Source organism: Falco punctatus, assembly GCF_963210335.1.
Source record: "Falco punctatus genome assembly, chromosome: 12".
NCBI classification, from domain to species: domain Eukaryota; kingdom Metazoa; phylum Chordata; class Aves; order Falconiformes; family Falconidae; genus Falco; species Falco punctatus.
The window spans coordinates 27,738,316-27,766,158 of NC_137592.1; the positions used below are offsets into that span (position 1 = coordinate 27,738,316).

Here is a 27,843-nt window from a genome sequence, read left to right on the forward strand (position 1 = left end):
GGACCGCGGGGAGCGGGGGCGGGCACCGGGCGGGGACGCGCCCTCCGCGGCTCGGCGGGGGCGGGTGGCTCCCGGCGCGGGGGACCCGAGCAGAGCGGGCCGCGGGCGGGGCGCGGCCATGGCGGGGATGGCGGCGGCGCTGGCGAAGGAGCGGGCGGCGGCGGCGGGTGCGGGGCGGCACGGCCAGGCCGTGCCCTACCTGGGCCAGGACTTCGGGGCGCTGCGGCAGGAGTGCCTGCAGGCGGGGCGGCTCTTCCAGGACCCCTCCTTCCCCGCCGGCCCCACCGCCCTCGGCTACCGGGAGCTGGGGCCCAGCTCCTACAAGACGCAGGGTGTCGTCTGGCGCAGACCCACGGTAGGGCGGCGGCGGCGGCCGCATCCTTCCGCCTTTTCACCCGGCTTTTCTCCCCACTTAAATGGGGTTTGATGTCGTTCTGCCGGGGGCTGTGTGTGTGCCGATTGCGCTCCCCCTGCTCCCTCCTGGCTCGCCCGGAGCCGCGTTCCTCCGGCCGACACGGGTACCGGCGGCGGGTGGGGGCGCGGCTGCTGAGTGCGGGCGGCCTCGGGCTGGGACCCGCCGTCGGAGCCCCCCCCCCCGGTGGCTGCGAGTCCCCGGCGCACCCGCGCTGTGGGGCTGGGGCTGTCCCTTGGGCTGGCAGGGTGACATGCTCCATCTGGAAGACAACCTGCAAAAAACCCTTTTGTCTTTCCATCCTGAACTCTCCATACAGACAAAGCACTTGCTTTGGGTAGCACTTGGGGCTGTCACTTGGGATAACTCTTTCCCTCAGCAGAGATGAGCTGGCTGCCGTGTGGAGGTTTCCTTTCCGAGCCCTGGCTCAGCCCCTGGCTACTGAAGCAGCCCTGTCTGGCCAAAGCAGCTCTGGGGTTCAGGTGGACTCTGCGGTACCTAGGCGTTTCCGAAAGACGTAGTCAGTGGCAGGGAGGTAATAGCAGCGTGGTGTGTGCACGTGTGTGAAAACACAGTGGTCCTCCTGGCACGTACTGTGAAGTGAGGTGGCTGCCCACAAGCTTTGGTCACTAGCTCACGTTCTCACTGCTCCTGGTGTGCCTGGTGCCCACGCTCGTTCCTGACCTGCTCCATCTCTGTGGTGTTCATCATCGTGCTCAGTCGCTTGTTTAAATTTGCTGCCGGTGGGGCCCTGTCCCCTCCCTTACCTGTGGATATATGTGACACGAGGCTTGTTTTGTTCCCAGGAGCTGTGTTCCAGCCCCCAGTTCATAGCTGGTGGAGCCACTCGCACGGACATCTGCCAAGGGGCATTAGGTAAGGTGGAAGCAGAAAGCTGGGTTTTCCCACCACAGTTTGTACCAGGCTGTAACTCACTCAGTAAATACATCTTTTTGCATCCTGCTATCTCTTTTCATATGGAATCGGACGTTTCTTGCCTTTCCTTGGTGTTTGCAGTTTGGGACCCTGTGTGTTTGGCCACTGAGTGCAGCCTGGCTGTGTGCACCAAGCAGGCATGACACAGGCTGGTTTCCTGATGGCTTTTCTGATCACTGCCACTTCCTTTCATGTTCACATCCCTGTGCCTGAGAGCAGTCTGACTAATTTCTGCCTTTAACAGTCTGCTTAGAAGAGCAGTTGCATGTGAGGCAGGGCATTCCTTTCCCCAGTGGGAGAGTGTGCTGCCAAGCGGGAGGGAACCCCTGAAACCTGGAAAGATGCAGTGCAGAGAAAACAAATTACATGGGGGGATTCCCTGCTGCTCACCAACTCTCGAGGAAAACAAAACTGGGGTATGGCAGGAGGGATGGGCCGGTCTGTGAGCCCTCTGCTTTTGCCATGGCTGCCACTCGCTTTGTGCAATGACAGCCCCTTGGTCAGCCGCTCCAGAGGAGCCTTGGGAGCTCCGAGGAAGCCCCCAGGGGCCAGCGGGAAGCAAGCGGCTTAACTTGGCTGTGCATCCCGCTCTCGCAGGCTCTCTCCTGCCTTGCCTGCCAGAAGGGGTTTTAGGTGAGTGCCTCTGTGCCTGTCCTCCCGGAAGGCAGCATGGAAGCTGGTGAGGAGGACAGCTGCGGGGATGTGAGAGGAAATAAGCTGAAGTGGAAGCAGCGAGTTTCCTATTTATTCCATGACTGTGGGAAGAGGGATTTAGGCTAGACTGACAGCAGGGTTGAGGGAAAGCTCTCAGTGTAGGGAAATGTGACTAATATGTGCCGTGTGTTGTGCTTTTGCAGCAGGGTTGGCAAAGGAATGAGGTTCTGTTTGCTTTGTATCAGCATAATATTAGTCTTGTTGGGGCTTCTTGGCTTCTAGTCCTGCTGCTTTCATTTGTGTTTTCATATCTAAAAATACAGTGGATAGGGAAGCTTATTTCATGTATTTTGTGCTCATGTTTTCTTTCTGAAGTTATTTAGTGCTTTAACAACCAGATACAATTTGTATAAAAAGTCCTGACAATAAAAAATACTTAGATTGTCAGTTTAGTTCTCCTTGTGCCCCAGTATTATTTGTGGCATGGATTAGGCTCGGTTGTGTCATGGGTGGAGTTCTTGGCATGTCACCAGCTTCCATTGTGTGTTCTCTCTGCCTGATATCATGTCTCCCACGATGACTGTTTTGGCATAAAGCATGTCATGGTGTTTAACACGCATGACAGACATTTTTCCTCTTTATTTATTGTGAAGCTTTACAGCTAAGAAGTTGTTCAACTTGAAATTAGAGGCGTTTTGTAGAGATGCTGGCTTCTAAAGGCACTTCATTGCTTTCTGCCTTCTGCAGGCTTCCAGCTTTTCTATCGAGACCTTGTGGCAGCAAGACCGCTGGAATGAAAAATTTTTAATTTCATTTTCAAGTTGTGGATTTGCTGTTCCTAATGCCAAACCTTGTTTTAAATTGTTGAAAGCATTTGTTGCTTTAATAGTCTGCAGCAGTCTGATGTTCTCATGAGGTTGAATGATATCACCAAAGGATACGAACTGATTCACAGCTGGTGGTATTTTACCTCCTGAAACAATTATTTGAATAGGAGGTTGTTAGTGTTCTTGGTTGTATTACTGTTTTTGCCATGACTGAGTACTGTGATAACTTGCCTCACTATCTTCTTGTGAATCTGGGCAGGCTTTTGGTATTGTGTGATAGTTCGGTGGTTGATTAAAAATTAGATGCTATTGATCTTTGGTCTGTATAGCTGTTGAGTTATTAAGAGCCTGTACTGAATCTCTGCTTTTTCACACAATGAGGCTAGCAGATGTGCTATACAAATGCACTTTTTTTTTTTTTTTTTTGCCACTGCCTCATCTGACACCAGCATTTGTATCAATACATTAGCTTAGGCTTTCATTTATTTGAACTTTGTGTGCCAACACTGATGTCCCATCACATTTTAAGATGTTACAGAGAAGATTGCACTGGAAGATGTCAGCTGCTTTCAAAACCCTGTACTTTTTATCATGTTGCTTTTTCTCACAGGAAGCTTTTGTAGTCTTATTTATCCCCCAAAAGGCTTGATCACAAAACAACAGACCTGTATCCAAGTGGAGTTTCATGGCTGTTGGTAAGCTATTCAGAACATCTTGGAGTACTGCAGGAACAGATGAGGCACCCAAAGCACGCGCACCCATCACTGCTGCAACAGGCTTCTTGGCAGGTGATGTGTAATCGAACAGCTCGGCTCATGAGCAGTCGTACAGATGTGCCTTTCAGCCCAAGAGCCTTTGGTCTGTAGGCCAGGTGCAGCCTGTAAGTTTTTTTCATTGGTTTTGACCTGGGTTATAAGATACTGCCATGAATAAGAGGCATAGCTGATCATTAGTGCAGAAAAGATTGTCCCCTCACCAAGGTGGCAGTTCATTAGGTTCTCCAGACACGAAAATTCTGCCCCTTGGGCTTTGGATTATCCTTTATTCTGGGTTTGTGGCTTTTTAGGAGAAACTTTTAAAGGCAAATATTTGAACTTCGTTTTGCAGTATCAGATCTGAAGTCAGCGATGGTATTTGGCTCAGAAGGGTAACACATGGGATGTGGTGACTCATTACAGCTGAGGAGAGGAACCAAAGCTGCTGCTGAGAGGAAGCATATTCACCCTTAACCACCTTCTTTGGAGGGGATATCACCATGGTATCACAACACTGGGGTGTACACAGCGCAGTATCTGTCATCTGCTGTTAGGTGCAGGGGTCTCCTCCTTGCACAAAAATGTGTGGAAAAATAATGAATTGAATAGGATGAATTTAGAAAATGAGATGCATGGCTGGCTTACCCTGGAAACCACTCTACTGTAAGTGGGTTGCCACAGCCTCATGTTTCTAACCAGAAAACTTCCTGAAGTCCCACAGTATTAATATAAATACATTCAGTAGCTGTTAATTTATAGCTATGAGTGTTTTAAAATAATGAGGTGTCTGCGATTGGCTGAATGTACATTTTTGCTTTGACCCCATACTCTTATAGGCTGTGCAGTGATCAGAGGAGCTCGCTCACAGCCCTCCAGGCACTTCACAGGGATGCTTTGCTTGTCTTTGCTCTCCAGGTTAAGGGAGGTGATCCTCCCCCTCTACTGAGGCTGCATCTGGAGTGCTGTGCCCAGTGCTGGGCTCCCCAGGTCAAGGGAGACAGGGAGCTACTGGAGAGGGTCCAGCGGGGGCTGTGAAGAGGATGAGGGGGCTGGAGCATCTCCCTGCTGAGGAAAGGCTGAGAGCGCTGGGGCTGTTCAGCCTGGAGAAGGCTGAGGGGGATCTTATCACTGCAAACAAATGTCTTCAGGGCGAGTGTCAAGGGGACGGGGCCAGGCTCTGTTCAGTGGTGCCCAGCGACAGGACAAGGGGCAACGGGCACAAACTGCAGCACAGGAGGTTCCTTCTGAATATTAGGAAGAATGTCTTTACCTTGAGGGTGGCAGAGCCCTGGGACAGGCTGCCCAGAGAGGCTGTGGGGTCTCCTGCTCTGGAGACATTCAAACCTGCCTGGATGCGACTGTGCAACTTGCTCTAGGAGAACCTGCTTCAGCAGGGGTTGGACTAGATGATCTCCAGAGGTACCTTCCAACCCTGATCATTCTGGGATTCTGTGAATGGCCAACTTTAAGCCCTTCTGGCTATTTATGCTTGATTTGCAATTACATTTTTTTATAACATTCTTGTTTGTAGATGGAGGTTGGGTAAACGCAGAGATGGATATATAGAAAGAAGTAAAACACTGATAGTAGCAAAAAGGAAGTATGGCAGGAAAAATAATACTTGTTAATATAAATGAGCTCACAACCTGGTATATCCTCTTTTCTGGTAATGTTGTTCTGCCTATTGTTTTGTGCATTTACAAAAATTCTCCATGATTAACCTAGCCCTGCTAACACTTCTTTCAAATTCTTCATAGAAGTAACCTGTCTGTTACCTTCCCCTTGGACTTCACTATCAAAGGAAAGTCGCTGACAAGAGCCATACAAAAATACCGGTTCTTATAGTTAAGGCTATTTGGTAAAGACCCTGCTCAGGCTTATTTAGTGCAGCCTAAAACTCCAGGTATTGTCACAAGATCTGTTCTCATCCAGACTTTGAATTATCAGGTCTGCTTTTAGTAATGGCTGTTCAGAAAGGGAGAGATGATATCCTGACTGCTGAGCACTTTTAAACGTGGAAACCAAAGGGTGATGTGTCTCCTGTATATGCTGCACCTGCCTTTTAACCTCAAGAAGACCCTGCCCAGAGTTGGCCAAGTTAACATCTATGTTTGTCTGACACCAAATTCTCCTTAGAAACCAGTATAAAGTTCAGCAGAGATTGCCGTTTCTTTCTCTTTATGTCTGCCTTGATGGGACAGCTAGATAGTAAAGGAAATTCTTTATATTCTGCTTATGGCCTTAGAGGTCCTCTGGGAGGAGTTTCTCCTCGTTGAACTTCAGTGCTTCTTATCTACAAAGGAAATCTGATTCAAAGGTGTATTATAGCATCGAAAGGGGTGTGCTCTTAATCTAGATGCCTAAGCAGCCTTTTGACCAAAGCTTCCTGAGCTACTGTGGTCACATTGAGTTGTTCATTTATTGTTTCTGTGCTGCTGTCTGCCTGCCCACCCAGCCCCTGCCTTGTTTCTGAAATAGAAATGCTAATATTTGTTTGGAAGAATGGTGGGATAGCTGCCATCTGAGCCAGCCAGCACCGGTTGTTCTGACACCAAATCCAAACCACAGCACTGCACCAGTTAATGAGAGGAAGGTTAACTCTATCCCAGCTGAAACCAGGACATCTAGGCAAGCATGCATGTACTGGCTTTAGTCTAGCTAGGGTAGATCTGGGATGCCAGAGACTCACTTCGCCTCTGATTTGCACCTGTCTGTCTGTAGAAGCCTTACAGAGCGTGGGGTGTGTGCTGGGGCTGTTCCGCTGTGGGTTATCAGTTATTTGGCCTTTGTGCTGACATGAGACCAGTTAGCCTATCAGTTTGTATATTTGTGGTGTCTCATGCCTCTTCCCAATGTGCAGGGTGCTTTGAGATTGCTGTTTGTTAGAAGTTAAGAGTCTCACTAAGGCTTGGTAACTTTTCCCAGGTGGGAATTCTTGTTCCTACTGGAACAGGAACACAGTGGTGCAGCAAGGAGAATGAAGATCCCTGCTCTTTTCCTTTTTCTTTTAGGATTTTGTTGGTCTTAAACACCCAGTGGCTCCTGGGTGCTAGAAGACAAACGTTTGTGGGGTTGGCAAGGGTTATCTGCGTATGTGCAGTGCTGGGGCATTGGTGGAGAGTGCTCAGCTCCCCTGTGGTGTGTGCTGGTCCAGTGCACATGTATGTTTACATCCATCCCCTTTTCCCGCAATGTCTCTGACACAGGATATTTCTGCTGCCAAATAATAACCCACCGCTCTCTTGACCCAGAAGAGTGCTGTCACAAGCTGTGACCTCCTTTAACTCAGTAAGGCAGCAGAAGGACTTTTTTTTTTTTTTTTTTTTTTTTTTTTTGGTCTGGGTTAATTAATTGACTTGCAGTGTGATGACTGCCAGTGGGAGAAAAACAGGGAAGGAGTGGAGCCAATATGATACTAATTCAGACGTAGTATGATATTAATTCAGCCTGACCCCACAAAAGCCCCAGTCAAAGTGCCAGGGCTGTTCTCTAGCAGGGAGTTTTGCCTTGGACTTCAAGAACCCCAACTCTTGTTCAGAAGCTACCTGTTTTGGAGACTTATTAAAAACAAGGATCCTCAGCACAGAAGGAATCTCTGGGCAGTCACTCCCAAGTGATTATCTGATGTCAGGTTTGCCTGAAGTAAAAAAAAAAAACCACCAAAGAACCCACAAAAATAACTTTGCATGGTCAGGCTGTGTGTGGGAGAGCACAGATCTAAGCTGATCTGAAGCTGAAGTCCTGTTGTTGCCTTTTGACCAAAGGGTTTGTTTGCAGAGCCCTTCAGCGTCCTCCTCTGTAAGGAGAATTGCTGTGAAGGGTAACTGCTAAAGCCCTCACGTGGCTGAAGGGCAGGGGATCATACTGTTAATTGTAGAGTAGCCCATCTAAAAATGTCTCTTAGTATTCCCTGACCCCAGTCTTCCCAGCAAGCACGTTTTTTGGGCTTGGTGGTGCCTTGGAAGGCACCAGAGGGTACATGGCTCCCGGGGAAGAGGCTCCCAACGAGATGAAGGGGGCTGTAAGAAGAGTTGGTGTTTTGCAGGGTGAGATGGATGTGCTATCGCAGAGGAGGGAGGGGAACATCCTCGTTATTTCATAATCTGTCACAGAGAATGGCAGGATGACTTTCCTGTCTGAAAATCTTCTCTGACACGATAATTTCTCCATTACAGTACAAGCAGCCAGAGGCAGAGCTGAAGGGAAAGTTCTACATTCAGTTCTTCCCCTCCAGGTTCCAAAATAGTAAAAGCATCTCAAGTTTTGAAATTATCCTGTGCTTTCACCTCTTCCACCTTTCATGAAACGTGAAAAGGGCCATAGGATAAAATGTCATTCACAGAGCTGCTGCTGGGGACCAGCTGCAAAGAGAAGAGTGGGGCAGCCTGCAGGTTGCCTGTGCTGCTCCTGGCACTGAGCAGGATGGGTTGGTGCCAGAGAGTGGCCCTCAAGAGCTGCTGCTTTAGAGTTAACCTTCCCTGAGACTCTCCCATTTGGATCCCAGCTTCTCACCTGTGAGCTTTTGACCCTTTTCCTGTAGGACAGAGCTGGATGTATGGAGATGGCTGCTTTGCTGGCCTCTGACTTGCTAGCAGCTGCAGCTGGTTTATGTTTCTTGAACCTGCAATCCTACAGGTACTGCAGAACCATTTTGGGGATCTGCTGTGTAATCCCAACTTCTCTGTGATCACAAAGCAAGGCAACAGCAGATCTGGTTGTGGTAATGAGGAGTTTTGTGTTGGGCTGTGGGAGTCAGATCTGGCTGGCTCTTTAAATCTCTAACCACCTTGCTAATGGGCTGCAGGAGGCCCGTGGCAAAGCAGAAAGGTAACCTCTCTGTTAAAGTAACACTGGTTGCTGAAAATAATTACAAAAATAGAGGTAATGTTTATGCAGTTGTGGTCTCCTCCTCCCTCTGCTTGGTAGGAGATGGTGTGGAAAAATACTATCCAGACTGCGTGGGCCCCGAGGCTGCGGCGTGCAAGCTTGGTGTATGTTGGCTCCATCCCAGCAAGGGGAAAGAGGTGTTTGGGACTGGGGAACAGTGCCTGCCTTCAGAGCTTGCCTGACTCTCCGGCAACTAGCACCAGAGAGGAGATGTGGGACTAAACAGAGAGGCCTCTGGTAAGAGTCTCCAGAGATGCACAAGGTGAAAGCAGCTCCTGTTTGGTAGGAGGCTGGCTAGGGACCTTAAAGGGAGCTTGTCCATAGGATAGGTCTCTGGATGGCAAGTCAACAGGCATTTATTAAACATGGAGGGGGGAAAGGAAAACCACCTATGCTTCAGAAAACACTGGCCTTTTGAGGAGTAACTGCACCCTGAGTACCTGCATGTGCCCACCGGCCCTGCTCTTTGCCTTTTCCCCTTGCTGCTTCCTAACCTGTAGACACTCAATTGAATTGAGGGTTTTTTTTCCAAATAGTCCCAGCATGGGTAATAACTGTCATAAAAAAGCCTGCTTTTGCTTTTTTTTTATCGCTTTGGTCTTGAGAAAACACTTCCCTGGAGATGGTGGGGTTTTGTGTACACACATTTGATCGGCATTAGAGGTAAAGTGATGGGAGGGATCATCCCATCACAGCTGAAGGGGTTGGTGGTCATAATGCGCAATCTCTATGCAGTACAAAATCTAAGGAATAAAGTTTGAATAATGAATGGTGTCTCCTTGTTTCTTTCTTTTTTTTTTATAGGAGACTGTTGGCTCTTGGCTGCTATTGCCTCTCTTACCCTGAATGAAGAAATTCTGGCCCGTGTTGTTCCTAAAGACCAGAGCTTCCAGAATAAATATGCAGGAATTTTCCACTTCCAGGTACGTGGAAAACAGCCTTCCCCCCCAGTGCTTGACCAGGGACTGGTGTGGCTGGCTATGTCTTCATATGTGATGTTTCCTGGAACGTTTTGAGGGACCTCAAAGAGCCAGGCAGAAAAACAGACACCCAAGAAGGGTAGTGGTGGTAGAAGAAAGAGGAGTGCTAACCAAAGAGCTGGGAGCAGAGGCTGTCTTTGTGGTCCTTCCTCCATCAGCAGATCCCACTGAGGACCTGCATCCCTGAACAGGGTGGGCGAAGCTTACTGTTGAGGGGGATTGGTTTTGCTCTAGGAAATCGGTGTTAGCAGATAAATGTCCTGGTGACCTGAGTGCACAGCACAGGGTGGTGATGAGATGTTTGTGCTCTTTCCAGTTCTGGCAGTACGGGGAGTGGGTGGATGTTGTAGTGGACGACAGGCTGCCCACCAAGAACGGGGAGCTGCTCTTCGTGCACTCGGCGGAGGGCAGCGAGTTCTGGAGCGCGCTGCTGGAGAAGGCCTACGCCAAGTGAGTCCAGGCTGGGCTTTCACACCACTCGAATCTCCTAATGCTTCTGCATCCCCATAGAATCCTCAGCTGCATGGATACCATGTGTTTAAAATGTCAGCCTAATTATTAGCCTTTACAAATTCTGGGGTATCCCACAAGGGCTGCTTTAGTAAAGCTTTGCTGACAGGTGCTTAAGACAAGTAGCCAAACACATTGGCTTTGTTGCTAGCCAAGAAAAATAGGTCTTGAGTCTCATGGCAAGGCTGTTCCTAGAGTGCTGTCACCTGTCACTGGGGCCTGGGAAGCTCCATTTCATGTGCTCTGTGCACCTGTGAGGGCTTGCAACTGCAGTGCTTCAGTGTACAAAGCATGCTAGTCCACATGTCTCTGTTTAAAGTGAAGATGCTCAAATCTGAATTTCCAGTTTTGGGATGGCCATGGAGAAATTCTGCCTAACATTACTATTTTCAATTGACTTAAGAAATTGAGCTAATTTGGATCAACTGAAAATAGGACCCATAATTGTTAAAGGAATTAAAAGACTGTGGAACTAGAGAGGCAAATTGCTGGGTCTTGATATTTTTAATACTAATTTTTCTTCAGATAGTCTTCATGATTTTTGTCATTGATAAGACTGGACCTGCAACCTGTATGTGTGATCATATAAGATTTTATGCTGGGCTTTCCAAATACAGAGGTCTAAGAAGCAGAACTGAATGGAAGGCATGTTTGTAGCTGCTGTGGTGCTGTTGAAAGCAGAAGTGCTGTGATAGCTGGCACAACTGAGTGCCTTTCTCCAAGAGGAGAACAGGGAGCCTGATGATTGTGTATGTGTGTGTCCCTTTTCATGCAGGCTGAATGGATCATACGAGTCTCTTTCTGGTGGCACCACCACTGAAGGCTTTGAGGACTTCACCGGTGGAATTGCAGAATGGTATGAGCTGCAGAAGGCACCACCCAACCTCTTCAGAATCATTCAGAAGGCACTTCAGAAGGGCTCTCTCCTTGGCTGCTCCATTGACGTGAGTTAGCGGGCTTATTGCTGGACTCTTGGCTCTTGCCGTGCACTTGGGCAGCTGCGGGGTGGACCCCTGCTCCATCCTCAGGACGTGCACAAAGGGTGCTGATCCCCTCTGCCTATGGTTCTCTGCTCTACCTTGTGTCTGGAGAATGTGACCCAAGAGTGTGGCCCAGGCACGTGCTCTTCTGAGGGGTTAGGTTGAAATGTAGACTTCCTTAGTTTGTGTGTAAAAGCTTGTTGCCCCACTTGTGTTTCTTCCTTGAGACCTCAAGCTCGTACTGTTTCATAGGTTCATGGTAATGAATCATACAGGGAACTCAGTATGGGTCCTGATGTACATCTTTGTTCTCAAGAAAGCCTGTAGCTTGGCCGCAGGTTGGTACGGGCTGAGTGGGTTTGGACAGAAAGCTGCTGCTGGTGGCTCCTGCAGTCAGGTGCTCAGAGGTGGCAACCGCCGTCCTTGCTGGAGCCTGTTTGTCGCACAAATTGTACCAAAACGTTCCCAAAATATCTGGGCTCTGTTCTTGAAGTAGGGAGGCTCAGACTGTTGCCAGGCTTTATGAGAAACCACGTTGTCAAACGCTGAACCTGCATAAGAAGGAAAATAGGATCTTTGGCCCTGCCTGCAAGGATTCAGCATCGCTTGTAGCTTTACTGATAGGAGTCTAAGTATCGTTATTGTGCTAATCACCCTACTCCCAAATGAGATTACATCTTAGTTATGTCTAAAGGGAAGGTAAACTGTTTACAGGAACTCCATTCATAGTATAAATTTAAATGTTTCCTCCCATTTTTCAAGTTAAATCAGTCACAGGAGAGGGAAGCTTCACAGCAGGAAAAGTACTTGGTTAATGTCAGTGTTCGGCTTCGCAGCACTTTTTTGAGGCCTGTTTTACTCGTTTGCATTTAGATAAGGATCTGACATCTGGATTTTTGCCCCAGAGTGATACAAATCTCTTGTCAGGGGTGGGGAGAAGTAAATATATTCCCTTGTTGGTAAGCACTGACACTTTCTGTATTGTAAAGAAATCATCAGTGAGTTTAGCCTTTGAAAAAATCCTGTAAAAATCTTTCCTTCTCTTCTGTGAGAGAAATGGGGACACAGAGTTTGTTTCATGAACAGTGCGCTGTGGGACAGTAATAGGGCAGGAATCCAGCCTGCTTGATCCCACCCTCTTTTTTTTTTTTTTTTTTAAGCTTCAAATAGGCTTGTTTAAAGATTACGTGCTTTCTGAAAAGGTGGGAAGGCAATGACAACCATATATTTCATGGAAAGTTAAGCATTATTACAGCAAGATGTCAAGCAGTCGCTTCCTAGCAAGAAGTGACTTTTCTCTGCAGTGTTTATGGGCCACACTGCCAGAGTATTGTAATGGCAGTGAAAAAGTGAGAGGGTGATATGCATTCAGGTACAAATGGCATCCAAAGCGCAGCCTTTTCCCTTGCTCCCCTGCATGGCAGATCGCAGGGTGGAGGTGCTGGGGAAAGGAAGGGAAACTCCCACCCCACTGTGGAACTCAAGGGGGTGTTTTGACCTCAAAGCAAAGCACCGGGGCTTGCTGGACCTCGGTGTGATCCCTGGTGACACCTGGGCAGCCTCAGGCTGATCGTCCTCTGTTCCTTCCTGGTCCCTTGAGAGCATGGAGTTCATTGTGTGTATCCCCTTTGTGCAGCGTTTGGAGATGCACAAGAGGGGATGTCCCACACCAAGTGTTCTGGAGCCAGGAGGGAGCTTTGCTCTGGTGCAGGGATTCTGGTGTGTACCCCATGCCACAAATGTGGGCCCTGGGGCTCCAGCACCACCGTGCATGCTGCCTGCCCCTCCCCCTGCTCTGTCACACAGATCCCTCTTCTTGCCTCTGTGCAACAGCTAAAGCCCCACTGCAGCCTCCCAGTGAGATTAAAGCTCCTTTGGAAGGAGAAGCTTTGCTCTGTTGAATCCCCTGCACGTGGAAAGCCATGCTCACCTGCTTTCTTTGCTCCTCCAGATCACCAGTGCGGCGGAGACGGAGGCAGTCACTTCCCAGAAGCTGGTGAAGGGACACGCATACTCAGTCACCGGGGCAGAGGAGGTAGGTGTGCCACCCCAAAGGGATGAAATGCAGCAAGCTTTGTGCATCATCCTTCCCGGGCTGCAGCAGCCACAAATTCATCTTCAGTGTTGCAAATTCTTGAGTATCACCCTTCTTCCTGAATCAGGTTTTGAGTCTCTCCTTTCTGAAGGAATATTGACTTAGTGTGTTTTTGATAAACACAAACTTGACTTCTTGGGGGGCTGACAAAAAACAAAAGCACTTTTTTTAAAAAAAAATCATTGCTATTTCCCAGCAAGTGGGTTGTGGGAAGGTCTGTGCAGAGGGCACACTACCCTCTGCTGGTGAGCGGGCCCTTCAGCACGTTTCTGCGTAGCAGGCACCACTGTACTTTAAACACATAGTAAGACGTGTGCCAAGCAAAACCAAAAATATTATTGTCCCTTAAATGCCTGCAGAGCCGTGCTTTTCAGCTTGTTCAGATGCAAGGTGCCTCTCCAAGAGTAGGTGACTGGCAAAGGTAAGACAAGTGAAAATGAAGGAAGCAGATTGTGGCATCCTTCCATGTCTGTAATGGACTTTTGGTTACTTCACCAGTAACTGTGTTCACTGACGTGCTGCACTGAGGTGGACGCTACTAACAGGCAGGTTTACGTGTGTGTATTTGGTCCTCCTCTCACAGCAAAAGCAGCAAAGAGGGAGTTTGTTGACCTTAATTCACAGACAGGCATGACTTAGCCAGGATTTTCCTTTGGAGATCTGCGCAGGCTTTGTAAGGAGAGTTCATCTTGGGCACCAGGGTATCATCTCTGGACTCTGCTGCTGCTCTGTGCAGTTTTCTTTGCTTCAGGCTCTGGAGGGTGTGCCAGCACCTTCCTCAAATTAGTGCCGTGTGTTCCCCATGAACACTGGGTGTTCCTGCTGAACCTCATACAGCTTGGCCTGGCCTGGCCTCAGTGTGGGCAGAGATCAGCAGATAACAGGCCAGGAGGAGAGGCTGGCACTGCTGTGCTGCAGAGCCTTCGTGTGATCAAAAGGATTGTGGCCAGAGTATCCCATCTCCTGTGACAGATATAAGGGGGGGGGGGAAGTTGTTTGAATGTGAAAAGGCAGTTTATACAGAGATGATGACTTGAGAGAAACATCCCCTTGTACCTGCTTTTTGGCAGTCCTGTAGCAGCTTTACATTCCCTTTGCCTAAAATTCTGTCAGAGGTAGGTTTTTTTCCTAGGGGTGCAAACCAGACATTTTTGTTATTGTAAGCTTTGATTTGTGCGTGCTGTAAATCACTGGCCAAGGTTGGGTGCGTGAAGCTAATTTAAAATCAGTTTGACTTCGTGTATTTTGGACCAGGTGAGTGCATGTTTGTGTATTTATGTTGTCGCACACAGCACTGAGACAGTTGCTCTGTCGTGTTCATTAATTCCTATAGAAAAGGTGGAAGGGAGCAGAGCGCAGTGCTGAGTCCCTGGGTAATTCTCCATACACTTCTGATCCCATCAGGTCAACTTCCGAGGAACAGTGCAAAAGCTGATCAGAATCCGAAATCCCTGGGGGGAAGTGGAGTGGACTGGGAAATGGAATGACAAGTGAGTCAATGGTTTTGTGCATTGCCCGTAGGCTTTTACTGCAGGGCTTCGATCATGTTTCTGCTGCCATCCATCTTCTCCCTACCCCAAATTCCTCTGTAAGTCACATCTGGATGTGATGTTTGCTCTCAGCTGTTTCAAAGAAGCCATCCCATCACTGTCATCTCCCACATGGATGTCGCAGTATGTGGCGCCCTTCGTGCAAGCACCTGCCTTCATGTGAGATGCAGTGATTTGGTTGGTGATTCCTAGAAAGCTCTCTGTAGTTTCTGCTTATTTAACAGCCTGGATTCAGTGGTGAGCTTCTGAAAACATACTTTCTAAAAGGGCTTTAAAAATCCATTTCTGTTGTTAGCAGTGAAAGTTGGAGTTTACTTACTCTGTGGCTGGGCAGTATTTATTCCGAGTCTTGCTTTTTCTAAAATAAAACTCTCAGTCAAGGCATTAGCACTTTCTGAAAATAAAACTCTGCTTCTCATCCTTACCTGGGATATCTAAGAAGTAAGGTGTCTAATATCCCAGGTTTTGATTTTACTGTGGTTTGAGAGCTCTGGAGCTGCTATAAGCTAGATGATGTGGAGTACTGCAATTGCATGGAGCTGTAAGAAAGTGAAATCTTGTGCTGGAACAGCTACATTGGGGTTTGACTTTTACCATACCCTGTAGTTCATGTGGGATTGTCTTTCAGCTGCCCAAACTGGAGTGGTGTTGACCCTGAGGTGCGGGAGCAGCTGACCAGGAGGCATGAAGATGGGGAATTTTGGTAGGTATCGCTGGGTTTCCATTCAGGCAGAAGGGAATGTCTTCTCTGCTTTTTTCACACAGAGTAACCTCTCCCAGTACACTCTCCATGATGAGTGGGCAAATTCACCCTAAATCCCAGTGCTAAATTGCAGCTGGAGAGAGGGAGGGTAGACAAGGCAGTTGTATAGGAAACCTGTCCATCCTAAAGAGACCTTGTCAGTGGCATTGTCTCCCACAGGATGGCCTTCAACGACTTCTTGAGGCATTACTCCCGTCTGGAGATCTGCAACCTGACTCCAGACACCCTGGCAAGCGACAGGTATAAGAAGTGGAGGCTGCTGAAGCTGGATGGGAACTGGAGGCGAGGAGCCACTGCAGGGGGCTGCAGGAATTACCCAAGTAAGAGAAACTTGAGAAACCCTTTACAAGTTCACTTGTACTTTCTCCAGGAGCTTCTTCTGGGAGCTGGTTTGGGATGGCCTATGGAGGAGGAGTGTGTACCTGGGATATCCAGGACTGATATCCAAAAAGTGCAAGCGTTTGGGAAGTGTGGCTCCCTGGTTGGGGTCTGGTTGTGGTTGTAAGGGCTGGGGTGAGGGAGTGTTATTCCTTCTCACAGCTGGTTTTGGAAGTCAGAGCCACCCCTGCCCTAGCTGACAAGTATATATCTGCACAATTGCTTTCAAAGAAACTTCTGAGCAGTTTGCATAAATCCACTTCCCAGACACTTTCTGGACAAATCCACAATATTTAATCAAGCTGGAGGAAGAAGATGAGGATCCTGATGATCCTGAGGGGGGCTGCACTTTCCTCGTTGGCCTGATTCAGAAGCACCGGCGGAGGCAGAGGAAGATGGGAGAGGACATGCACACCATCGGCTTTGCGATTTATGAGGCAAGTACCCCTGTCAATGGGGTAGGGCAGTTCTCAGACTTTCTGTCAAAGGGATTTCTATCAAAACTCAGTGGGTTTGAGTTGGACACCAGCTGCAGCAAGGAAATTTAGATGTTTAGAAAATTATCCTCCATAAAAACAGCGGTCAAGCGTAGGGGCAGGTACCCAGACAGGTGATGGAATCTGCATTCCTGCAGATATTCAGACCTAGGCTGGACAAGGTCCTGAGCAATGTCATTAACTTGGATAATGGCCTTGCTTTGAATAAGGGGTTGGACCAGACGACCTACAGAGGCCCCTTCCACATCTATAATATTCTGTGCTTCTAAATGGAGGAGCAGAAAAACTATTTAAAAAATAAACATTACAAGTGCAGAAATCCAGTCTCCCCTTCACTTGCCAGGCTGTGGTGAAAAGCAGCAGAATGAGACCAGTGTGGTAGAGACGTGACCCTCGCTGGGACACCTGAGCTAGCTTGGGAAGTGTGAAACCAGCAGCAGAACCAGCCAAAACACTTGTAAAACTCCTTCTGTTGAACTGAAGGGTCAGAGATGTGTCTGTGGTAACTCCTGAAGCAGGATATTCTGTACAGAGCTGCAAAGCAGCAGTGCTCAACTGCCAGTGAAAATAGCGGAAACCGTCTTGCCTGTGGGTTGCTCTGTAACTGTAGGCAATATATGCAAGATGTGCTTTCCCAATATCCCAGCTTTGGAAAAGCCTGACAAAGAATCTGGTCTCTGTAGGCCCGTGAGGTTTAAAGCAAAGCTAGGTCCCCTGAACCCCTAAGGAAATGGAAAACTGCATTGCTGTCTTGCTCAGCCCCTGCCTCCTCTCCTGATGGCGGAGAGGTCAGAAGGGTGGGAGGGGGAAAGAGAAGGTGGGAAGAAATAGCAAAGGAAAAGAGTCTTCACAAAGGGCTGCAGGGTGGAGGGGAAACCACGACCAGCCGGGCTGTGCCCTGGCTGAGCCTCGCCGGCTCCAGGACGGAGCTGAGTGCTGAGCCAGTCCCCCTCCAGTGGAGCCGCCTTTTTTCAAAAGTGTGGATATACCCGCTAATCAACAGTGAAAAGAAGTAGCCCTGGAGCTGCCATTCAACAAACATCTAACTCTCCTTTTCTCTTTGCAGGTGCCCCCAGAGGTACGTGGCATACGTGGGTGGTCAAGGTGCAGAGCTGGGGCTGAATGGCTTGTGGGAAGAAATGGTTCAGAGGATCCTCCTCCACTGCAGGACAATATTGAGTCTAAAGTTAGAGGCCAGTTATTCTGGAAGGGGCCTTGAGCCCACGTGGCATTTTCAGAGCATCTTGGGTTGGGATAAGAGCTCTCTGTGCTGCACAAACCCACGAAAGCTGCTCTTCCACGGGTCTTCTCCCAGCCCAGACCCACATCTGCTCCCCGACCCGGAGCACAGCTGCTTTTCTCAGGATTGTGCAGAGTTCCTGTTCAACACACAACTAATAGTCCAAGGAGGTGTTTCTTTTCATTTCCCTAAGCTCTGTCTTTACTGGTTTCTCTGTCTCTACCTGCAGGTAGGTAATGCACACCCTGGGGAGCAGAGAGGGGGTGCCGAGCAGCGATGCCTGTGCAGTGAGAGGCAGGGCTGCAGGCACCTCCCAGCTGTTGCTCCTCAGAGGAACAGTGAGGTTGAGGTTGCTGTACCTGTGAGGGTGCATGCAGAGCAGCCGGGGCACCTCACAGCTCCCGAGGCTATGCTCAAACCAGCTGCTCTTATGTAAAATGTGGTTTTATCAGGAAAAGAAATGGGGCTACTGGTAAATTAAATTTTTAAATGTACCTTTTGAATGCCATAGTAGTACTCTGGCAGCCACTCAGCTCTCACCTTAGTGGTCCAAAAACCTGATTTGCCCAAAAGGTGCAATTTTATCTTCCACCATGGCAGCGGGTCTGACAGGTTTTGCATTCTTAAAAAATCTGGGAGGACAGGAAAGGGGAGGTGTCTGAACCATGTAAATTCCTGATGGTTGCTTCTAGAGCTGAGATAGCCTACCTATAAGACCCTGCGCAGAAGAGTTTGTTTTGGAAGATGTTGCACTCCAAATATGCTTTTATAATGCATAATGTTTATTTTATTCTTGGAGCCCTCCATAAGAGGGCTCTCTGCTTTAAGGCAGCCTGACCTTCGAGGCAGAGCTGAGCTGCATTCTCCTGGTGGCAACAGCTCTGGGGACCAGAGGGACATGGATCATCTTGCTTTAAAGAAAAATAGTTGGTGGAAGAATTTGCCAAATGTCTGCACATGCCTATCATCATCTGCAAAACATAAGCATGACCCAAGTGATTTATTGAGGTGATCTGCAAAACACATTTGCAGCTGCAGCTCAGGAGTACTGTGGTGGGATGCACCCACCCTTCTCTCTCCTCCCTTTCACTTCTGTTGAAAGGACATCTTTGCCCCTGCCCACCCCCCCCCGTACATAATTAATTATCATATTTATTATATTTTTAATTTCTAAGGGAAAAATATATGCAAACTGGTGGCTTTTTTTTCCCTTTTGCTTTTCATAAGTTTTCTGGACAGACAAATATTCATCTCAGCAAAAACTTTTTCCTGACCAACAAAGCAAGAGAAAAATCAAACACCTTTATCAACCTCCGAGAAGTGCTGAACCGGTTCAAGCTCCCTGCAGGAGAATATATCATCGTGCCCTCCACCTTTGAACCCAACAAGAACGGGGATTTCTGTCTGAGAGTCTTCTCGGAAAAAAACGCAAACTCCACGTATGTAGCTGTTTTGTAACCATGTAAGAGCGGTACGGGCACATGGGCTCTGATCCCTCCCTGGCCCCTCTCTTGGACGCAGAAGGATGGAGCAGCCCAGGCCTGGGGTACATCAGCTCCCCACAGGGAGGGGGGTGCACAGTTGTCCTGCATGGATGCGGTGGCAGCAGTTCTTGTTTGTCCCTAGTTGCTCCATGTGCAACTGAGGAAAGTTTGAACAAACTTAGCAGGAAGGAATAGTGGAATAATAATAAGAATTCATAGAATACAACAAAATATTGATACCGATGATGATGATGATTATCACCAGCCCTACCTGGGCAGATGTTTGTAGTTACTGGGTGGTGGACAGCGGGGTGCCCCAGCACAGGTTGGTCTGTGGAAAGAAGAAAGCCCCAGAGGGCAGCAGGCTGGGCTCTCTCTCCACTTGGGAGACAAACACGTGTGTGCTTGTGGCTGTCTGGAAACACGCTGATCGCAGCAATTGATCTCACACCTTTGAGATCAGGCTGGAAAAAAATTCAAGATATTTGCTCAACCAAATGATACCTTTGATAAAATTAAAGTGAGTTTTATTGGAAGTGGCTGAAACCACACCATTAGCTGTGAAGCCATGAAAAAATTTAGACATGTCACATCTTAAAGAGCAGCTGGGCTGAAGCCTTGAGAAGGGGTGTGGGATCTTTCCTATTGAGTTCCCTAATTCAGAGCAAGCAAAAACCTTTCTACTATCCTCTAATCTTTTGTTGTGTGTTTCTGTAGTGGTGAGAAAACTGGGATGTCTGTTGTGTGAAGGCACATCCAGCTTTTGATGGGCCCTTAGCTGTGCTTACACAGTCTGTAGGTGTGATGCTCCCAGAGCAGCTGGGGGGACAGCGTGAAACGCTTCTCCCACTCTGGCATGTCTGAATGACTTCAAGGCTCTCCTTTTTTACTGTTTTAAAGGAAAAAAAAGACACAAAAGAAAAAACTGACTAGATAAAAGTTTGACGTGCACCCAAGAGCCTGGTCCTGGGGTAAAGTCTGTAGGCCAGTGGCACTAAGTGACCCAAAGGGTTATGTCTGATCCAAAATCCTGTCTGTGGCTCTGCAGGATGTTGCATGGTTTGTAATGTGTTTTAAAACTCTCGTTGTCATCATTAGCAAAATACTGCCTTCACTGGTGGTACGCAAGTGTCTGTGGCTGGTGAATCCGGTGACTTTTGAACACCCATTGTTATTCCCGCAATCTAAAAAATCCCTCTTTAACTGAAACTTGAAAGAAGAGCACCAGATAAGTGACTTGTTTTGGTTTTGATATTGATTTCTTTCTCTTTCTAGGGTTATAGATGATGAAATCGAGGCCAATTTTGAAGAGGTATATCTTAACTTGAATGTTTTAAATGGAGATCATTTTGTTGTAAATCAGTGGGGTTGGGATGCCAGTTCCCTGTGCAGGCGGTGTGTGTCCATAGGCATTGTCAAGAACTGTTGCCCCACTTTGGAAACAGATTTTTCATTATCCATAGCTGAATGTCCAGCAAATGGAAACATCATAAAGCAATAATGGAAACCTGTTGTCCTTCATCCCGAGTGGTGGTGAGCTTGGGCTTCCCATCTAGAGAGATCGGGTGGTCTCTGCAGAGGTAACTGGAGCCATGGGAAATTCCCTTCACTCTCCAGGAATCCAGGAGATTTTAGCCTTTAGCTTTTGGCCATGGGGTGTTTTTGGATGTGATGTTGTTTCTATAAGTAGTGGCTCACCATATGTTTAGTCTTGCTGGAGCTGGGGATGTTTGTCCTACTAATGCATCTACCCCTCTGTGTGACTTTTTTCTTTCTTTTTTTTTTTTTTTTTTTTTCCAAGATAAGAACTTACAGTTTGCTTTCTTTTCTTTAAATGAAGACAGCTTGTCCAACAGTAGTAGTAGCAGCAACAGTGAAGTTCTGAATTTGGTAGTAATTTCTTCAATAAAATAAAGATTTTTTAATTTTTATTTTTTTTAGTGAAAGCCATTGCAAAAGTTTTTAATTCCTTAGTGTTTGCAACACCAGCATTTTGAGGCACCCCTGAAAATAAAATTTATTCAAATCAAAGCAAAAGTAAAACCTTCAACTTTGCCATTTAAATTGTGTTTTACTAGGGGCAAGGAAATGCATTATGTCCTTCTCGGGCGGAAAATTTCCTCCTTTCCATATTCTTTGTTTCTCTCTTCTAGACCGAGATCAGTGAAGATGACATTGAACCCAACTTTAAAAAGCTTTTTGGACAGCTAGCAGGAAGTGTGAGTATTTTTCTGTTAGCATCTTGCTGGTAACATGGGTAAGTAGGTAAGAGAGACACCTCCCCCAGGATGGAGGTTAATTCTTGTGCTGTGAGTCAGATCTCAAGCATGTGCATAATTGTGCGTGCAGAAATCTGTGTAACCATCTGCTTCCAGAACGGATTTGTGAGCGCTTCTGGCTAACAGTCTTCACTATCTTTGAACTGCAGGCATGGCTTTTATCTCTGTGTGTAATTCTGTGTGTTGGGCAAAGCATCTGGTGCAGATGCATGGGTCCCTCTGGGAGGCAATGAGGGCTGGGCTGGGCCTTCTCCCCAGGCTGCTCTCACCTGCCCAAGGGCTCAAGCAGACCCTGGTGTGCCAGTGCCTGGGAATTGGTGGTGCTCCTGGGAATGGGAGGAGGAGAGAGTTTACTACTTGCATTTCCATCCAAGCAAAATGAATTCCAAGGGATGTTTGAACTTGGCCAACTCGTCCAAAGGAGTCAGAGGCTGCTTATGAGATGGTGTCTGCAGCTGACAGTGAAAAACTTGTCATCTTTTCTGCAGGATGCAGAGATCTCCGCCTTCGAACTGCGCAACATCCTGAACAAAATCATGGCTAAACGTAAGTACCTTCCTCCAACTGGGGCTTCAGCTGGCCACCAGCAGGTTTCCAGTGTGGCTCTGAGACCACAGAGCGCACCACTGACCAGGGCAGAGTCAAAGCCCAGGGCTCTGCCCAGACCTGCAGCTTGGCTCTCCATATGGCCGCAGCCAGGTGCTATTCCTGCTTCTTCAGGGGGCTGCAGAAACACTGGGGCTGCACCCACGCTGAAGGTGTGTGCTTCACGGGACATGGGCTTTGGCAGAGTGCATATGCGTGGCTTTTATCCCAGCATCAACTACTGGGAATTGGCTGCCAGGAAGATGGATGGATTTGATTAATGCTTGATAATAATCAAGAGGAGTTGTTACTGCTTTAGTATTGAACCACTCGGGATTCAAACAGTAGCCCAGCCAATGGTCTGGGGTGTCCCTGAGGAGGAAGAGAAACTTTGAAGCTCTGGGCTTCTTTTCTGTGAAGTGATTCAGAGCTTGGCTCTGCATTATTTTCCTTTCCATTAAACAGTCCTGGAGAAATAAGCGCTTGGAGAAAGAAGTGTCTGATTTCCAAACTGAAATCTTAACCAGGTAGCCAGGGCTGTGTTGTATGCCTGTGCGCACCAGCCAGTTAGCAATGATGTATTGCTGGTTACCAAGCTGGATTTGATCTTCTTCCCTTGCATGAAGCTGCCTACCGCTGTCAGGAGTCCTCATCGTCCACAAAAGTCCACCCTTGTCTTTGCAGGCTGACAGTAGGGGCAGGAAAGCCTTCTCTCTGCCCCTTGCTTCTGCAGCACACTCACAAACCAGTAACAGGGCTGTTTGCTGGGGGAAGCATCACAGCCAACTTTCACCCTAAGCCTTTTCACCAGTTGCACAGGAAGCCACCGGTGACACGGACCCACGTAGGGCTGATGTGTGCGCGCTGCTTGTGGAGCTCAGGAGCCATATTTAGGAAGGTTCTGTGGTATGGCAGGCAATGATAAACCTGTCTTTTGCTCTTTCTTTACAGGCCAAGATATTAAATCTGACGGCTTTAGTATTGAGACATGCAAAGTAATGGTTGACCTGTTAGATGTATCCTTTAAGGCTGTTCCTAGACGTTATTCTTCTGCCTGTGCTGAAGTAGGTGAGCTGCTTCTGCAGTGGTGGGTCCATACTGATGTGCTAATGGTTCCTGAGCTGGAAAAGCTGGTTTTACCCTGGTTCTCCTGACTAAAAGTGGTAGCCCTTGCTCTCACTGCTCACCGTGGCACATGCATTCTCCCAGGCAGTGGGGAAAATACATTATGAGACAGGACGATCTGCTTTGAAGTCTTCCCAGCTGTTGCATGTCCTGGTTTAGCTGGGGACAAAGTGGTGTTTGTGCTGGGGAAGGCACCGGGCTCTCGGCATGGTGTGAATGGCTTGGCTGCAGAGTCTGAACGGGCACATCTGGGTGCACCTCACTGCTCTGTTACCTGGCTGGAGTTGGAAAGGGCCTTGTAAGCCTTGAGGACTTAGCAAACAGAAAATGAGGGAAACAAACACAGGAAGCAGAGGCTACACTGAATTTTAGGAGCTTTTACTTTTAAGAATAAAGGCAAAAGTACAGGATGAAGGATCAGGTCTAAGAATAGTTCAGCTTCTCCGTGCAGCAGGAGTTGAATTGCATAGTTATAAGGGAAAATTAACCAAAACAAAATTATGTTCTGCTATAATTTGATGTAAAATATGGCAGTCCGTAGGGACTCCTTAGCAGTTTTTGGGAGTGATGCCATGACCAGGTTCTTTTGTTAGCTGTTTGTGCAAGAACTTAATTTCTCCAAATAACAGGCTTGGCTGCAGCTTTTCCTGTTTATAATCCAGACTTAGGACTCATGCTTCTGCAGCTGCAGGTGTTGAACCAACTATGCAGAACAAAATGGCATCATCTCAGCTGTTTTAAGCATGCATTGAAAATACAGAGAGCTACCAAAGGAGGAGCAGAAAAAGCTTGTGAACTGATCACAGTTTAAATGAAACAATCCTCTTACCTATTTAGAAAGGTGTCTTGGACAACAGGATAAGTCCTTCAGAGAGGACTTGCATCCTTTTCAGAATTGCACTGTTTTTTTTAAGTATTAAGTCACAACTGCCCATGTAAGTAAACCCAGCGCAGGGAGGGCAAATGCCTTTTCCTTCCCTTCAAAGAGGTTCCCTTAACTCAAAGAAGAATGATGGGAGCGGTAAACTGGGGCTGAAGGAGTTCCACACCCTGTGGACAAAGATTCAGAAATACCAGGTAAGACACAACCCTTCTGGGAGAATATGCAATTAAAGGTAGAGGTGGCTGCAGGCTGATTTGCCTTGTGCAGTGTGTACAGTCACACTTCCCAAAGCAGAGACTCCAGCTCAAAGTGCATTTGTGTCCTCAGTCCCCCAGGATTTGTCCCTTGGAGGCCAGGGGTGTGACTGCTGGTCCTTCAGGTGCTGGGGCGAAGGGCTGAAGGAGGGGCTGCCTCTCCTCCTGCCTTATTCCCAGAGGGGTTTCTGTGCTGTTTTAACTTGTGTCCAAATATGTTTAGCCATTCCACTTAACAGCATGAGTCTGGTGTCAGTCTTGCCACTCTGGTAGTGACAATGCCGTTTTGCATGGGCATTCAAGGAATCCTCTGGAGTCTTTATCTGCTCTGGCTGCTGCATTAAAACCACTTACTTTCTAAAGCCACTTTTAGATGAACTTGGAGATTAAGTACCTGGTCCTTCAGACCAACGTTGCAAATGCTCCTAAGTAAAGGGCAGGCTGCATTTCAAAATGTTCTTCCTCTGACGAAAGCCAAAACGCGCTCTGAATTATTGACAGATTTTGGCTTTGGGTTTTGTGTTCTGCAGAAAATTTACAGGGAAATTGATGTGGATCGATCTGGTACCATGAATTCGTATGAGATGAGGAGAGCACTGGAAACAGCAGGTATTTATATTGGTCTGTCTCTTTTTGGGTTTATATCGGTTTCAAGCTGGGTTGATAGATGCTCACTAGCCTCCTGTATATCACTTTTAAGCTGAAAAATCCTGTGTTCCGAGACCTGAAAGGCCTCTGTTTAATCTGGATGCTCAGCCTGGGCTCTTGCCTCTGTGAAGCAGTGTCTTGCCACGCAGACACACTAAAAGCATCTCAAAGGACTGACAGATTTTCAGTTATTTTCGGTAGTGACCAACTTTTGGAGAAGCACAGGGTAACTGCAACAACCTGGTCCTCTAACAGCAGGCTGTTGTCTTTCACTCTCCCTGGGTATGTATGGGTTTGCCATAAGCCGGTAAAACCGGGATACCGTGACCTAGGGAATGGGAGTGGTGGCTTGATTAAGGAGTGATGCTCACAAGAATGTTAAAAGAATTTTGAGTCAGTTTGCTTCTGCCACCACTGAAAAGCAAATCTGAGTTATAAGGGTGAGTGAGGCAGGTATCACAGAGCCATATGATCCCAAATTAACTTGCTGAGCTTCTAGAGCCATCTTAATGAACGTCCACGCTTGGGGTGTATGGAGCTGTCCCCTCCTGTCACGCTGCAAGACTGAGGCAGGGTTTCTTGTCCCAAAAGCTTAGATACTCTTTGGAAATAGGGACCCATTTGAAACAGAAAGCCACTGCTTCATCTCAGGTCTCAGCAGGCCGAGGCTGGCAGCTGTGTCATCACCAGGGAAGGACCATGAGCTGGAGCAATTGGCTCCGTCCCCTGGGGAGAGGAGTGCAGGTGTGGGAGCACACGCAGCAGGAAGACCACACGTGACCTAGTCACAGCTCTAAATTGCTCCAAGTACAGAAGGCAGTGTGGGGAGTTTCCAAAATGGAGCAAAACCTCTTTAAAATTTGAGCATTTAAGCAAAAGCAGCTAATTGAATTTCTGGCAGTATGTAAGGTTGGAGGATTTTTTTTTTTGTTGGTTGGAGGTTTTTTGCATTTTTGTTCCTCTTCTTTTTTAAATCCTTGACATATTTGTAGGTTTCAAACTGAACTGCCAGTTACATCAAATCATTGTGGCTCGTTTTGCTGATGAAGACCTCATCATTGACTTTGATAACTTTATCCGGTGTTTGATTCGGCTGGAAACCTTGTTCAGTGAGTACACGCTTAATAACTGGACAGACTTTTGTGTTTTCAAGTCCAGGATAAGTTATTCAGATAAGTTTGTAGTGGAGCCAAGGCAACTTCAAGGCTGAGCTGTAAGTCTGGAACCCAGTCCACAGCTTCCTCCTGCACCCAGGAATTGGCCTTTTAGGCTGCTGAACCAGAGCTAATCTTCCATGCAAACATCAAAATGTTAATTTAAAAGAAAATAAAAAACCCAGAACTCTAACCACTTACAAATTGACAAATAGTGTTAATGGTACAGACTGAACTCTTAAAATATGTTCAGTCTTGTTCTTACACACAAGTGTGCAGTGACTTCAGAGTGGCCCCTTTGGTTTGGGGTGTTGGGGTGTAGATCACTGTAGAATTTTAGATTCTGGGACTACATTCCTTTTTGATCCTGAAGCACAAGGAGGGGGAAGGCTTTGCAATTAGTTCCTATATTCATCCTTGTCTGTCATCTCTCTCCTACTGCAGAAATGTTTAGAAAACTGGATACTGAGAAAACTGGAACAATAGAATTGAACCTTGTTAATGTAAGTTCACTTGGCTCTAAAGCATTTGTTTTCAACTTTTTTGGGGGGGCAGGGGAAGGGGTTAACAGTAGAGACTGTCCTGCTCTGTTCTGACTGATTATGGCTGGTTATATGTATTCACATATATGCTGGATTTATATAGCTTGTATATTTATAAGCAGACTTAACAAAGGTTATCCTTCTTTTAAAAAATGTACTTATAACACCTTGCATTCTCTAACAAACAAACAAAGCTACTTGAACCAGAAGCCACTTACCCCTTCCTGGCAGTAATTTTGGCTGATACCGTATGCAGGCTTCCTCCCAGCATTTTCTGTCAACGGGGTAGATGTAAGTGCAGGAGTGACTCTTGGTATTGACCATGCCTGCTTCTTCTGCACCATGTGTGCTCTGCAGAAAGGACTAAGTTTGGAGAAAACTGCCCTCCTAGCTGTGTTTGACTTGCTTATTACCTGAACATAACATTTCTGGACCTAAATGAGGCATGCACAGATCATCCCAAAAGTCTTGAGACTTAGATGAGATACAAATTTAAATCACTCAGGAAAGATCCTAAAACGACTTCTGTAATTCAGCCTTTCTTCCTCATGCCAGAAATGGGAACACGCATACTTGCTACAGGTATTTTTACTAAACTTAACCATAGGCCATTTTCCTCTCTCTTGTTATAGTGGCTGTGCTTTACGGTCATTTGAGCCACTGACATCAGCTCAAGAGACCACAAAAAGAGCAAGAGGATGTGAAGATAATCAAGCCAACATACAAGTAACATCCTAACGTGAATGTGCCTTAACTTACACATGGCAAACTTTGCACAGTTATAAGAAGGAAAGCGTTCTATTTCAACAACAGAAAAAGCTGCAGCCTCATTTTTATGGGTCTGACTGTCTTTATCTACTACTATATATCCACTGTACAAAAGCTTTAATTTAGTATAAACCCTCGTTGCAACTTTTGAAAATACTGCTTTGCTAATATCTTTGTGTTTAAGGTGTTTTATATGACTTCTGGAAGAAAGCTCATTAAAGCTTCAGCTATTCAGGTTTTTGAATAACAGCTCCATTCCATCCTGGGTATCTGAAAAGGCAAAGTATTGCTTATCTCTGCACACGGGTGTTTAGGTAAGATGCTTTCTGTCAAGCCCCACCCTTGTTCTGGTTAAATATTTTTTTGAAGACTTTGAGTAGCAAACATTAAGTCTTTTCCTCCTGACCACTGATGTGCCTGCAGCAGGAGGCTGTTGCCAACTAGACTCTTCCAAGAGAAAGCCCACGCCGTCAGGTGGAATCCTGAGTTCCTGTATCTTACTTATCTTCCTTTGAAATATAAGGAAGTATTTAAATAAAAACAGCAGAAGTAAAGTTTGCAAGACTGTTATTCCTTCTGCAAATAATCCTCTTAAGGAAAGACTTGATCCTCTCTACTAAATAGTGTTCATTATCAAATTATTATTCCCAAATAGAC

The 27,843-nt window shown here is 47.1% G+C and overlaps 1 protein-coding gene across 2 annotated transcripts; it reads left to right on the plus strand.

Moving 5' to 3' along the window:
- The first annotated feature begins 33 nt into the window (after positions 1–33).
- On the plus strand, positions 34–27,435 carry CAPN2 (calpain 2). 2 transcript variants are annotated; one of them, XM_080408736.1, is made up of 20 exons: positions 34–355; positions 1,219–1,288; positions 9,276–9,394; positions 9,768–9,901; positions 10,737–10,905; positions 12,893–12,976; positions 14,441–14,526; positions 15,215–15,289; positions 15,509–15,669; positions 15,995–16,176; positions 18,692–18,903; positions 20,224–20,260; positions 21,102–21,167; positions 21,716–21,773; positions 22,764–22,880; positions 23,926–24,014; positions 24,605–24,683; positions 25,715–25,831; positions 26,321–26,379; positions 27,051–27,435. In XM_080408736.1, exons 1-20 carry the CDS (start codon positions 119–121, stop codon positions 27,072–27,074), a joined length of 2,175 nt encoding a protein of 724 aa, XP_080264862.1. In that variant the 5' UTR covers positions 34–118; the 3' UTR covers positions 27,075–27,435. The 2 variants fall into 2 exon arrangements, with proteins under 2 accessions (XP_080264862.1, XP_080264863.1); XM_080408737.1 differs by having other exon boundaries at positions 22,764–22,828; positions 23,946–24,014.
- The last annotated feature ends 408 nt before the right edge of the window (positions 27,436–27,843 follow it).

Bases quoted from the DNA above. Each gene is read 5' to 3' on its own strand.
- CAPN2 (XM_080408736.1), top strand. From the start codon at position 119: ATGGCGGGGATGGCGGCGGCGCTGGCGAAGGAGCGGGCGGCGGCGGCG. The intron at 10,906-12,892 runs GTGAGTTAGCGG...TTGCTCCTCCAG, and splicing joins TCCTTGGCTGCTCCATTGAC to ATCACCAGTGCGGCGGAGAC. The intron at 21,774-22,763 runs GTAAGTACCTTC...CTTTCTTTACAG, and splicing joins GAACAAAATCATGGCTAAAC to GCCAAGATATTAAATCTGAC.